The sequence below is a fragment of the Vicugna pacos genome, chromosome 11 (assembly GCF_048564905.1).
Source record: "Vicugna pacos chromosome 11, VicPac4, whole genome shotgun sequence".
NCBI classification, from domain to species: domain Eukaryota; kingdom Metazoa; phylum Chordata; class Mammalia; order Artiodactyla; family Camelidae; genus Vicugna; species Vicugna pacos.
The window spans coordinates 37,569,495-37,582,735 of NC_132997.1; the positions used below are offsets into that span (position 1 = coordinate 37,569,495).

Sequence of the window (13,241 nt, forward strand, 5' to 3'; positions counted from 1 at the left end):
GAATGCTTCCTCAAGGGCTGCTCTTTAATTGATAAGGAAACAACAAAATTTCTCTCTGTATGTTGCATATGGCTAAGTCTATCTTTGGATGCACAGAGAGTATATTTATAGTGCATTGCTTTGGGAAAAGTTCCTGAGAAGTTAGTTACCTTTTTGAATAGGAGTATATTAAATGTGCCATGAATGCTACAGTAAATTTCATGCTGTTCTTTACATATAATATGCTTTAGTACATCAGTGATTTTTTTTTAAATCTGTGTATAGAATAAATGCATACATCTGTTGTTCTCCTGGAAAATTTTGTGTTTGTGCCCAACGCACTGTCATCCCTCTTTCAGACACGGGGCCGTCCTGCCTCGGCAGCATGCTCATGCCCGCTCAGGAGACCGCCTGGGAGGAGCTCGTCCGCACTGGCCAGATGACACCTTTTGGTACCCAGATCCCTCAGAAGCAGGAGAAGAAGCCCAGGAAACTAATGCTCAATGAAGCATCAGGCTTTGAGAAGTATCTGGCAGATCAAGCAAAGCTGTCCTTTGAAAGAAAGAAGCAAGCTCGTAATAAAAGAGCAGCTAGAAAAGCTGCGGCCCCGGTCACTTCTGAACTGAGCTCAACACTCAGTGAAAAACCCAACGAGAGCAGCAAAGTTCTCTCGAAAACAGATAAGCGCTTGAAAAAGCACATCAGGAAACTCCAGAAGAGGGCTCGTCAGCTGCAGGGGCAAGTGGGGCTGCCAAAGGGAAGGAGACCCTTGGGGTCTGACGCGAGGCTGAGGGCAGAGGGCGACTCTGAGGGTGAGGAGTCCGAGTACTTGCCCACCGAGGAGGAGCGCGAGGAGGCCGACCTGTCGGGGGAGGGCACCGACTGTGATCCGGGGCCGGTGCTCAGTCGCGGGAAACGGCAAAAGAAAGTCACAGAGCAGGAGATCGATGATGACTTTTTCCCGAGTTCCGGGGAGGAAGCTGACGCTGCAGGCGGAGGAGGAGGAGGTCGGAAAGTAGTGAGACGCCGAGATGACGGAGATGAAGATTATTATAAGCAGCGGTTAAGGTGAGTCTGCAAGGACAGGACTGCTTGCTTTACCGTCGGTGGTAGGTTTACGAATAGAGAGCTCTGGTCCCCGTTCATCCCCAGGTTGGGGACCCTGCAGCCCTAGCCTGCTGGAACCATCAGAGCCCCTGAGCCCTCGATGGGGCTCACCCCCAATGCTTCTCTTTCTGGGACTTCATTCACATTTGGGGGCAAGTCTAAGAAGAAAAGATGAGGGGCAGGGCTGGAGCAAGAGGCAGGCAGAGGACCAGGGCGTGAGCTGTGTGCCTTTACACAGCGGCTGGGGCCTCGCTGCAGGGTCAGGGGAGGGAGGAGGTTGGCAAATGCAGTGTGTGCTGGGTGAGAGGAATTTTAGGAGACTTTCCTTCAGAAAAGAGCTGAAATAGAAGCTCTCGTGTATGAAAGAATAAGCTTGCTTTCCTAAATCCCTCCTTCCTTGTCTTGAAAAAGGAGTTCTCTACAGAATTATAAACCATATTGTGCTGGAAACAGGCCTGGTAGGCACCACACACCCTTCCTGCTCCCTGTCTTTTTTAATGCTAGAGACTAACTTTGACCTCCTTCCGTGACTTTATCAGTATAGGGTGTGAGATAAAAGGGAGGCGAACATGTTTGTTCATGAAGTCGGCATCGCGTGTGGCCACACGTTTTCTATGAGCCAAGAAAACCAGTCTGTGTAGGTTTCTCCACCGGGACACTTCGGCTTACTAAGAGCGCTGAGAAACTCGGAGGGATGGGAGAATCTGCTTAATGGATAACTTTTAAAATATTTGCTCCAGGATGGCTTTTCCCCAATCCTCGCCAGTTTTTTGTTGTTTCTCAGTGTCAGGAGACCTGGTTTATTATAATTCTTGTAGCTTTCCCCTGGCCTTCGTGAGTAGAGATTGACCTGGCATCTTCTGCTATTTAGAAGTGCTGATGCATTACATCCAGGCTGCTCTGTACATTCCCTGACCTTTTAGAAGCAGATGCAGTGTAGTTCTTTTCACAAATCATTTGAGGGCCTGCATCCTAAATCCAGTTCCCTAGAGCTGTTACACTCAGATTGTAGTGGTACCTTGTCCAGTGAGACCGAGTTGAGGAGTGGCTTAATGTTTGTCATCTCTCATTGCAACTGTGATGTTATTTTGCACATTTAACATCTATAAAGTTGTCCAAGGGATATTGCTCAGTACTCTTGGACAGTAAATGGTGTCAGTCTTTTTCTTAACTACTGTAGAGAATTAATAAAAGTGTTAATCTCCACATATTGATTATAAACGGAACGAATATTCTTCCCATTAAGTTGAGTCAATATTAAACATATTTTACGTATATCAGTATTGCGATCAAGAGCAGTTTATTTTGATTGAATTTTAAATACAGGCTTAGTTTAAATTCCTGAAATAAGTTTTTCTTAATAATGTTAAAATTGTAAAACTGTTATTGCCAAAGCCATGTCATATGCTAGTTTTTTGCTTAAGTTGGAGTAGAGTCTCAAATGAATTTCCAAAATATCAATAAGTCTAATTGCCACCAAAATACAATAGCTCCTAAAATTTTATAGCTGCAGTTATAAGACAGTTGTTAAACTGCAGATATCCACACTGAAGTGTTTATGCTGCGTCTCCTTGGGTACTGCATGGATTGGGGGATGTTAAAAAAAAATAAAATGCTTAGGATTGAGAAGCATATGAAGAATATTTTAAAACTGCCAATCATTCTATATTCTATTTCTTGTTGATCTTTGTAGACAGAGTGAAATTATAATGATATTCCCTTGAGTAAAGAAAAAACACTTCAGGATTTCTTAGCAGTGGTTTGGTGATGGATGAGCAGAAAAAAGCCCCATATATAGTTTACAATATAGAAAATGAGTTTTTCCTTATGGTTAGAATTTAGGAATGTGTACCCAGGCTAGTTACCTTTTGAACTTAAATATATATATTGGGTATAGCTCTGCTAATTGTAATGCTGTTTTGAACTCTTGAAAGTGGAAATGGGCGACTCTTGGACATCTTGTCTGTTTTATTCTCTCAGCTGGAGAGTATGAGGTCTCTCGTTAGCTCTAGGGTAGACCTAACTAGGCATCGTGGTTTTAGCTGATCCTCAGGGGGAATTTCCTATCAAGCCTTTTCTGCAGCCTGACCTTTTCTGGATCTGAGTAATAGCACGTATGATCCTGCGTTCTCTGATTTAGCCCCACACCTCGGAGCAGTCTTGGAAGTTTGAACCATCTTCTACGCTGCCTGTGTATTTTGCCTTTCCCACATTTTTATCCTGCTTCCTTTTCTGTCCTGTTGCGTTTGGAGGCTGTCTCCCCAGTGGTGTTCGCTGATTCTCACACCTCTGATAATGCACCATCATGGATGGACCACTTCTTAGAAGCAAACCATTCTGCTGGTAGGCTGTTCAGGGGAGCTGAGGCCTGTTTGGGTTCCCTGGGATGCAGCACCACAGCGCACTGGTGATGTCTGCTGTGGCACAGGGACCGCAGTGCAGCGCAGTGGCACTTACGCCAGCTATTTGCCAAACTTGAGACCTAACGCAAACAGAAAAAGGTCGCCAGCTCTTGCCTCTTTCCCCAGCAGGGGTCAGCACTGCTTGGGTCAGACTTGGGGCGTTAGATCAGGTGACATCCCGAAGGAGAGGATGCATTTCCAAATAAGTTGTCTCCTGGTGGCGCGGCGAGGGTCAGTGTTTGTACGTTGACTTAAACCCATACCTTGAAGCTCTTCTTTCTGCTTCCATTTGCCAGCCGTTGCTGTTTAAGTTGCTAACCTAACAGCCTGTATTTCCCTGATGACAAGCGTAGACTAAAGCAAAGGTTCCCAGCCCATGGGCTCATTGTGCAGAATCACCTGGGAGCCCCACCCTCAGAGGTGCTGATTCAAGAAGTCTGCGTGGGGCTCCCAGGCAGTGATGTACGAAGGCTTTCCCAGATGAGTCTGATGCACTGTCAAGTTTGGGAACTACTTGACGTATGTAGGTTGGTTTTATATATTCTTTTCCTTTCTGAGGGTGTAGCCTTTGGCAGATTCAGTTTGTATATCATTTTCTTTAAAATCCTCTTTTATGTATTCTGCACAATGATGTTTACATAGGAGGGGGCCTGGGGAGGAAGCTTGGGGTCAGTTTATTCGGCTCTGTGCTGTGTGTAATGGGTCGTCTTGTTCTTGGCAGGGTGTGTGCTTCAGAATCACCAGGGAGCATCTTCAGGGCTCAGCCTGGGGTGGGAGGAGGTGGGCACTGCACATGTTCTTTGATCGAGCTCCCACTGATTCTGAATTATCATAGGCCCTCACTGTGTTCCCATTTAGGAAACCTTTGAAGAGGTTGGAAAGAATGGTTGGTAAAGGATGTTGGGATTTGGGGATGGAATGCTCATCTGTAGCCCAGAGTTAGCTTGGAACTGGAATCAATCACCACCACCCCATCCCCAGTCAGTGAAACACAGTAGAGTTCAGGAACTGAGTCTGCTCAGATTACCTGGTACTCTGAGTCCCAGCCTGAAACGGATTTGAGGTGGTACCTCCTAGTAGGCAGGGTTTCCACACCCTGCCCCCCATCTTTCACTTCTGATGATTCCTTTGTTTTTCAATAGTGAAATTATGATAATACTAAGATGAAAAAACTACTTACACCTCTTTTTTTGGTTACTTTTCTACAGTTCATTCCAGTCTTTGATCCTGTGTGTATATATCTTTCAGTTGTTACATTTATAGTAGGCTGTACAAACACACTGTCTTGGCCCTTTCAGGTTGATCAGCCTGCCCATGATCTCACTGTTTAAAGGAGTAGAGCTGGGATTTGAAGCCAGGACATGGTTATGTAAATATCACTTTCCTTTCATTTGCGAAATTGGGTGTAATGGGCAATATCTAGATATGGCCACAAGGTGGTGCCAAGAATCAGGACATAGCTGCCTCTACTTTCCTGGATTGGAAACCAAACCCCAACCCGAACCAGCTGGGTGAAGATTTGGGGTGATTGCTAGGGAGTCTGGAAAACCTGACAAGTCCGGTGTGGATGGGGATAGCATTTGCCTCATGGTGTGGCGTAACCTGATCTGTAGTCGTGATGCCTGTTGGTTGTTAATACATTTTGACATTAAAGGTTTTTCTTTTGCCCCATTCTTTTTTTTTTTTTTAATATGCTGGTTGTTCTTTTTTTCTTTTTTAATTGAAGTGTATTGATTTACAGTGGGCCATTTTTTACTTTATTTAACGTGAATAACTTTGACTTAAGAAGGGCTGATGGGCTCCATTCATTGTGTAAATCTTACAGAATATCTTCTAAGCTTCATCATCTGGGAGAAGATTATCCTCATCATCCTCTCCCTTGAGCCCTGTGGCTTCTGTGGCCGAGGGCGGGCTGGACCCCTGTTTGGAGGGTTTGGCTGTATACATGCATAGTTCTAGGAGGGCAAGGCTATCAGTATTTTCAGGTGCCGAGTGGGGTCAAGCCAAGGAGGATACATGTTGAAAAAAGTCTCTTGAGTTTGGAAATGTGGAGCCTGAGCAAGGGTGGCGTCCGTTGGGGGTGGGAGGATTTTGTGTTAGAACAGAGACCTGATGGTACTGAGTGCCCGCCACTGGGCCATGCTTCCCTTTATACAGGCCTGTTGGTTTAGTCCTCACAACCCCCTCGGAGATGGGAACCCAAGGAAGCTGAAGTAATCTGCCTGAGATGACAGTCAGTGGAGAAGCCTGGAAAAGGGGAGGGGCCTGACGGCGGTTCGGGGCAGGAGGGAGTGTGCTCTGTCAGCTTGGTCTGGTGCAGTGGACGCGCGGAGAGCATCGCCTCGGTGACTGGTCTCTCCCATCACCTGATGGGGACCGACCCCATGCTTCTGTGGGTCCCATTCCTTGCTAGAAACGCTGCTAAAGGCCATGCCCCCTGGAACCACTTTCCACTTTACTGTCTTCATGGAACCTCTTTCTCTTCCTTTTGCCAAGAGCGGCTCCCTTTGCATTGAGATTATCCCATGTTAATCCTCCAGTTGGATCTGTGTTTACACTGGATGCAGACTGAGGTCACACTTAGGCAAATGACATTAGAGCTTGCTTGCTTGTACCTTTTTTTTTGTAACCCAAATCATCTGAACTCTAAAAATCTGAATTTAGTAAAAGTTCAATCTGGATTTGATCTGGAAACCTAAATATAATTAATTATTTGAAGATTGTTCATATCATCAGTTTCTGGGAATTAATTTCTTTCTCAAGAAATAAACCTATATTCTTTTTCTTTTTTTCTTTTTTTTCCCCTAGAAATCTATATTTTAAAGAGAGAAGAAAAAGTTAGCTCCCTTAAGGAGTTTTCTTAGAGAGCATCTTGACTTCTTTTAAATGACGAAGCTAAGACACAAATGAAGACTAATTCTGCCCCTCGCTGTGCACACGCCCCTCGTCCTCAGCTCCAGTGCATAATTGTCTGCATCAGTCTTAATTTACTCTGTGAGATCTGGACTCCTAACTGAGGGTATTTCATCTGCTCAGATGTGCCAATTAAGTCCACCCAGATAGACCGTAAACAGGCAGATAAGAAAAGTAAAACCCCGAGTATCTCAATTTAGCAAATTAGACTAATCTGTAAGGGAGTCTTAGCTGTCTGAAATAGAAAACCTATTGCACCACAGAAATGCAAACTATATTAAATACCCAGCTTGGTGCCTTGAATATATTTTTAAAAATCAAATTGTACTCACTGTGCTTCTACTGTAGAATTTCTTTCATGGATATTGCAATAAGTGGAGGATGGTCCTGAGATTAAAATTTCACCTTATATTAAGAACAATGTAACTGTATGATGTGTGACTTTTCCCTCACAATCAGTGCAGATCTGAACTGCTCCGGGCTTGGTGGCCCTTGCAACGTAAAAATGAATACAGAGCAGTAGGGTCAGTTGTGAATTTCAAGCAGCAAAATAATGTGACTTCCTTGAGGTTTTGGAGACGGCATGTTCATTTTATTAATATATGATCTCAGGCTACTAATTTTTGACAACTCCCCCTAATAGTTATATTTTCCTTTCTTGTGGGTTGGTGTAGGCATTTGAGTAGCGGCAGACGTCCTCTGACTGCGTTTTGCTTTATCTCGCTTCCCAGATACGGAGTTTTTTGCAAATTGAAGGTTTGTCGCAACCCTGCCACAAGCAAGTCTCTCAGTGCCACTTTGCCAACAGCATTTGCTCACCTCATGTCTCTGTGTCACATGCAGGTAGTTCTCACAACATTTCAGACGTTTTCGTTATTAGTATGTTTGTTATGGTGATCTGTGATCAGTGATCTTTGATGTTACTTTGGCAAAGAGAGAGGACTCCCTGAAGGCTCAGATGATGATTAGCGTTGTTTTAGCAATAAAGTATTTTTCAATTAAGGTATGTACATTGTTTTTCTAGACATAATGCTGTTGCATACTTAATAGACTACAGTGCTGTGTAAACATAATTTTTACGTGCACTGGGCAACCACGCAGTTCACGTGACCAGCTTTATCACAATATCCGCTTTGTTGCGGTGGTCTGGAACCAAACCCACAGTATCTCTGACGGATGCTTGTGTATTGGTTTGTCTGATGAGTGTATCTTAGGTATTTGTTCAGCCCAGATTATCTGTAGCCGAAAGAACTGCTAAGCTGGCTTTATTGTTACTTGGAAAAGTTGGCAGGTGTCCAGGGAAGGGTGAGTTTTGACTCACCCTGCGCAGCATCAAGGTGGGGAAGGAATTCCGTTATGTACAGAGATGGAGGCCATCTTTTCCCTCCTTAGACTTCAGTACTGACATTGTTTAAGACAAATTTAGACTGAAGTCTCAGAATTTGATTTGCTCTTGGACAGCTGTTTTCATTGGATAGCATTTAAAGAGGTGATTATGAACCTTTTGGCTGGTGCTATGAGAAAGGGGGTGATTTTAGGAAGTTTGAAAATACTTTATTCAGAGGCAAGATTATACAGCAGTTAGGAACGCAGACTGGGTTTGAAGCTTCACACTGGTGACCTTGGGCAGGCTGGTGACCTTGGGCAGGCTGCTTCACCTGTCCCTGCCTACCTTCCTTTCCCTGTGAAGGAAACTAAGAGTGGTATCTGTCTCAGGAAGGATGAAATTATTAAATGCGTACAAACACTTAAAGCAGTGCCCAGCACACAGTGAGCATCAGTAACTGTTAGTTGTTATTATTACTTAGAGTTTGTTTTCTGACTCTAACTTAAAAAATATACATACATAATATGGCTGTATATCTAATTTCTAAACACAGTGTGTCCAGAGCTCACCAGCGTTACTTAAGGAGGTGATGTGTGGCGTAGGATTAGAAATCACAGGCCATGGAATCAGACTGCCAGGGTCTCACCCAGCAGCTCTGAGATCCTGTGCATCTCCCGTCTGTGAAACGAGGATCCCAGCAGTTCTTCTGTCAAGGGTGCTGTGAGGATTACAGAAGGTAATACCTCTTAAGAGATTTGGCAAATGTGAGACACGCAACAAATATTACCTAGTCTTGTTATTCACATCCCACCAGGCACAACATCTACTGCAGGGATTCCGTCAAGCCAGTAAGAGGGTCTGTGAGGAGAAGAGCTTACATAACCAGTGATATCTATGGAAAGGTGACCTCTTCCCAAGGCAGAAAGCACTTTAACGACTGATATTAACAGACACAGCCAACTCATTAGCTGTCATAAACTTAGTTCCGTTGATGTTAGGCTTTTCTTCCCTTTCATATGTTTTTTATTAATATGATTAAATTAGTGATATGATTAAAGTCCATTTAGTGATACAATAGCTATGTGACTGTAAGGACAGTATCAATAATTGGAGAGAATAAAAATGTATTTCTCCTCTGAATGCACTAGGGAGCACTAGACATCTGCCCAGGGGACTTTCTTCCGACCTCACAGCCAGCACACACAGACAGGTGCCGAGCGTGGGTGGATGAAGATTACGCTCTGGTTCCTTCCATTTCTCTCTATTCTAAGGTCAGTGTTCCAGATTCTTCTGTTGTACTTTATAAGGCTTGACTTCCACACTTCTTGCCGTGCTAGGTGTGTAGGGTGTGGTGTCCAGAGTGTTCTAGGGTGATCTTGACTGCTAGTGCAGGTGCAGTAGCATGACGGCCTCCTGGACCTGGGGGCTGCACTTAACTGCTGTCTGCCCAAGGTTGCATTAGGGGTTTTGACGTTTGTTACTTTGTATTCACATTTAACCTGTAATTAACTACAGTTTCTCAATTTTACTTTTTTGTGTAACCCCCTGCCAGTAATTACAAGATAGTATCCAACACGTACGTATTAAAAAGAAAAGTTTACAAAGGGCATAGTACATATATTATCTCATTGGGTCCTGTAGGAACCTATTTTTTGGCTCATTTTGTGGTTGAGGAGACAGATGCAATGATGTTAAGTGAAGTTTCTAAAGTTCGGACCTCCCCTTGCTAGTTATAGACCTGTGATGTAGTTTTCTGCCTGCATCTGGTTTTCTCTTCCCGGTGGATATCTTAACTTTCTTGCTGAGTTCCTCTCTAGCAGCTGCCACTAGAGTGTGAGGGACTGTAGGAGTAAGAAAACCTCCCAGTGAGTAACGCACTCACTTCGTTTTATTTGGTTGCAGCTGTGACTATTAACATGTATGGATTAAAGAAAAGGATGAAAGAGGGAACACCAGAAACATTATTTCCTTTCTAGTCATGTCAGTACGGTTTTGGGCCAGTTAAACGTCTTCTTTCCCCTGCTAGAAGATGAATTCTTTCATAAAAGCTTGAATCTTTTGCCCAGCCTTTCCCACCTGGTCCTCGGGAAGCTTGGACCCAAACTCAGGACTCTCGATTTCTTCCCATCAGCTTGTGTGCAAAGACAGTCTCCCTGAAGAGTCAATCCGCTGGGAAACCCCCGAAACAGAAGTCAGGCTTTGAAAATAACTTAACAAAATTTTTGTCATTCATTGTAATGCGCTTACCCTCCTCTCCTCTTTTTCTCTCCTTAGAAATTTCTAAATTAAAAATTGCTCTGACTTTGCAGTCGCCTTTTGCCATGCCTCATTCCTTGCAGCAGACCCCAGCCATGCTTATGCAGTGGCTGTAGCTCTGAGAAGTGCTCTGAAGTCACCGTGTGGAAGGGGTGGGAAGCGCAGAAGGAGGTAGGCTGTAAAGAAGATGAAACAGAGTGTTTCTTGAACCCATTTCTGAGTGACCCACTTTGACCATTTTTAAGCCATGCTTCTCTGTCGCTGGTGTCTTCCATATCCCTGGCCCAATTCTGAGCCTCCTTCATTTCTTTCTTCAGCATTTATCAAGCATCTGGTGAAGCCGACATGTAAGTATCTAAAGATGTGAAAAGGGCTAAGACTGTCTCTGACCTGAAGTGGCTCCTGGTCTAACGGGGGAGACAGATACGGATTTTAGAAGATGCTAACACTTGAGTAGGTGCCAGCGTTCTGGTAGAGACGTCAGGTGTGCTCCTGGGGAGGCACCTGGAGGACAGGACGCCTAACCCGCTGGCCAGCGAGGGATGCTGCTTCCGGAGATGCTACTCAAGTGGAGGTCTGAAGGGTCCACAGGCGTGTGGATGTGTGTGTTGGGGGAGGGAGGTCGGGGCCAGCACAGGGCACACAGATGCGCAGAGATGAGGAGGCTGTGAGGCATCTCATAACGGCAGCTAGGTGTGCTGTGTTTTCCTGCACAGGCATTTTGGGCATCCTTGGAATGCTGGAAATTCTCCTTTGAAAATAAATCAACCTCTCAGGCGTATTCTTAGGGTTCTATTGACAAGGCATGGCAACTGAAGGACATGTTCCTGGGGCAGCTCCACTGGTTGTGCTGTACAGTGTTGCTAGCAGTCTGGCCCTGGGTCTGAGTTGCTTCTGACGGATCATTATTGCAGAATCAGCCCCAGGCCCCGCAGCCTGGGCCAGGTTCTCATTCCTGCGTGAATGTGGCGAGGCCAGGGAGCATTTTCTCTGCCTGCATCTGATTGGAATTGTCAGTTTATGTTTATTACTGGATTCTCTTCTAAGTGGCTGCCAGTGGAGCCACCAGCGGGCTGACTATGGCAGTTGTGTGAGGAGCTGGAAACCCTGCCAGTGAACGCCATGCCCGCCTGGTTTTATGTGGCTGCAGCTGTGACTATTACATGCATGGCTCTTTTAAAACAAGAGGATAAAACACATGAAAAAGGTACTTCTTTTCCAAAAAATGTAAATATTGGACTCTTTACTGCTCCCTTCCACTTTTAAAATCGGTTATGTAGCTTGTTTGTTGAAATAACAGACTCTAGACATTTTGCGGCTGTTTCTAATTTTTAAGATTTCAGGTCACTTGGGTCCAGGTCTTAATTTTGACCTGCCCTCAACTAATTTTAGGTCATTCTGTATCTATCTTTTTGTTACTGTAGAATAAAAGGCGAGCATACTTCATGACAATTTACTGTTTACAAATCTGTTACAGAAGTTTAAAATCGAGATATTCTAGCTGATACTTTCCGATGTCTAGGTGTCTTTATTCATGGTGATCATAATATTCATAATAATTTTACTGACTTCCGCTTGGCAGACTATCATAGTTCTGTTCGAATGGACATGTTCAGGGGTTCCGTCAGGCATATGTGGTGTGTTGCGTTACCACGTGCAGATTGGACGGTATGTTGCCTCCATTTCTTCCTGTGTAAGTGAGCATAGTAATGGTTCTCTCAGGGTTGTGTGAAGATTTCAGTGCATAGATATGACTATATGTAGTAGTATATTAATTCATTAAGCACTTACTGTATTCTAGCCTCGTGCTAAGTGCTTTACACGTGGCCCCTCATTTAACCCTCCCCACGTCCAGTGAAGTCAGAGCCACTGTCCCCGTCTCAGAGTCGTGGAAACTTAGATGCTGAAGAGGTTAAGTTACTTGCTGAGGGCTGGAGTGCTGACACGTGGCAGTAAGGATTTGATTCTAGACCAGAGTCTGAGTTTGGGCCTCTGCTCATTGCATATGTCAAACTTGCTTTATTTATAGCCCAGAATCCCCCTTTACACCTGCTGGCCAGACTGATCACTCAGCCCACCAGGCTGTAAGACCAGCGAGTTAAGCACGGTAAATGGCAACTTTAAGGCCCTGGTGGCATCTCGGATGGGAAAGGCATCTGTTTCAGAATGCAGGTGAATCTGGCACTCCTCCCGACCCCAGACCCGCCCTCACCCCCCACTATGCCCCCTCGTACTTCTTGTCGACCAGCACTTGGTGCGGCCTGCTTCAGTGGGCGCCGGTTGGACGGTGGGGTCTCTTTTGGCTATAAGCCACGTGAGGAGTTACTGCTTTATATAACAGGAGAATCTCTTAGCCTGAGCCACACGCGCATGTGGTTTTATAGCTCTGATCGTCTCTGTCTTTAATATGTGTATATGATTCTACTGGGGCGATTTGTCTTTACAATGATACCAATACTTGTAGGCAATAATGATTTTTCCCCACCACCTTTAGTCATCCGTTAGCCAGACGGAATAAACGTTGTCTCTTTTCATCTTTCTTTACGAAGCGGAAGGCACTGGGATGCAATCATCTCTGTAGTGGCTTATGTGGTTTCCTAGGTGCTGTGTGTTCTGTGGTGACATGATGCCTGTATATTTTAGGAGAGAGGAGGGGAAAAGGGGAAGCTGAAACCCTGGTGAAGCAGAGTGATGCATGGGAAATTTAACAGCCACAAAGACTAACTGGCTAAGTCTAAGGAAATAGCCATCATTTATCAATGAAGTTTAATGTGTGATAGATACTCTTTTATGTATAATATTTAATGATCTTGTTGTGCCAAACTTCTAAAGCCAGCATCTTCTGGTGTTTTTTCTTTTTCTTCCTGTAATACTATTTTTGAGTAGTTGCAAAATGAAGTATTTTCAAGTGGCTAGGTTTTTTGTGTGATTTTTGTGATTTTTCCACAAATTTACTAAAAACGAATATCCTTTATTACGAAGATATTTGGTTCCGAGCTCTGGTAAGAATTTGATTACTGAGGATGATCTCCTTATCTGAAATTGCTTGCTTGCTAAATTTCAGATAGTGAGCAGCAGAATTCAGATATAGACATCATTTTGGCTCCTAAGTTCCAATGTTAGGGGATACCTGTGTACCAGGGTTTCTCAGCCTTGACACTGTTGACATTTGAGACCAGGCAACATTTTGTTGTAGAGGACTGCCTTGTACTTCGTAGAATGTTTAGCAGCATCCCGGCCTTCACCTGCTAGATGCT

At 44.4% G+C, this 13,241-nt stretch overlaps 1 protein-coding gene across 1 annotated transcript in view; it reads left to right on the top strand.

Moving 5' to 3' along the window:
* Nucleotides 1–13,241, top strand: part of ERCC6 (ERCC excision repair 6, chromatin remodeling factor) — a 67,515-nt gene that overhangs the window by 12,260 nt on the left and 42,014 nt on the right. Inside the window, exon 5 of the mRNA XM_072971153.1 lies at nucleotides 339–1,047. Coding sequence (XP_072827254.1) covers nucleotides 339–1,047 — 709 coding nt within the window. The remainder of the gene's footprint in view (nucleotides 1–338; nucleotides 1,048–13,241) is intronic.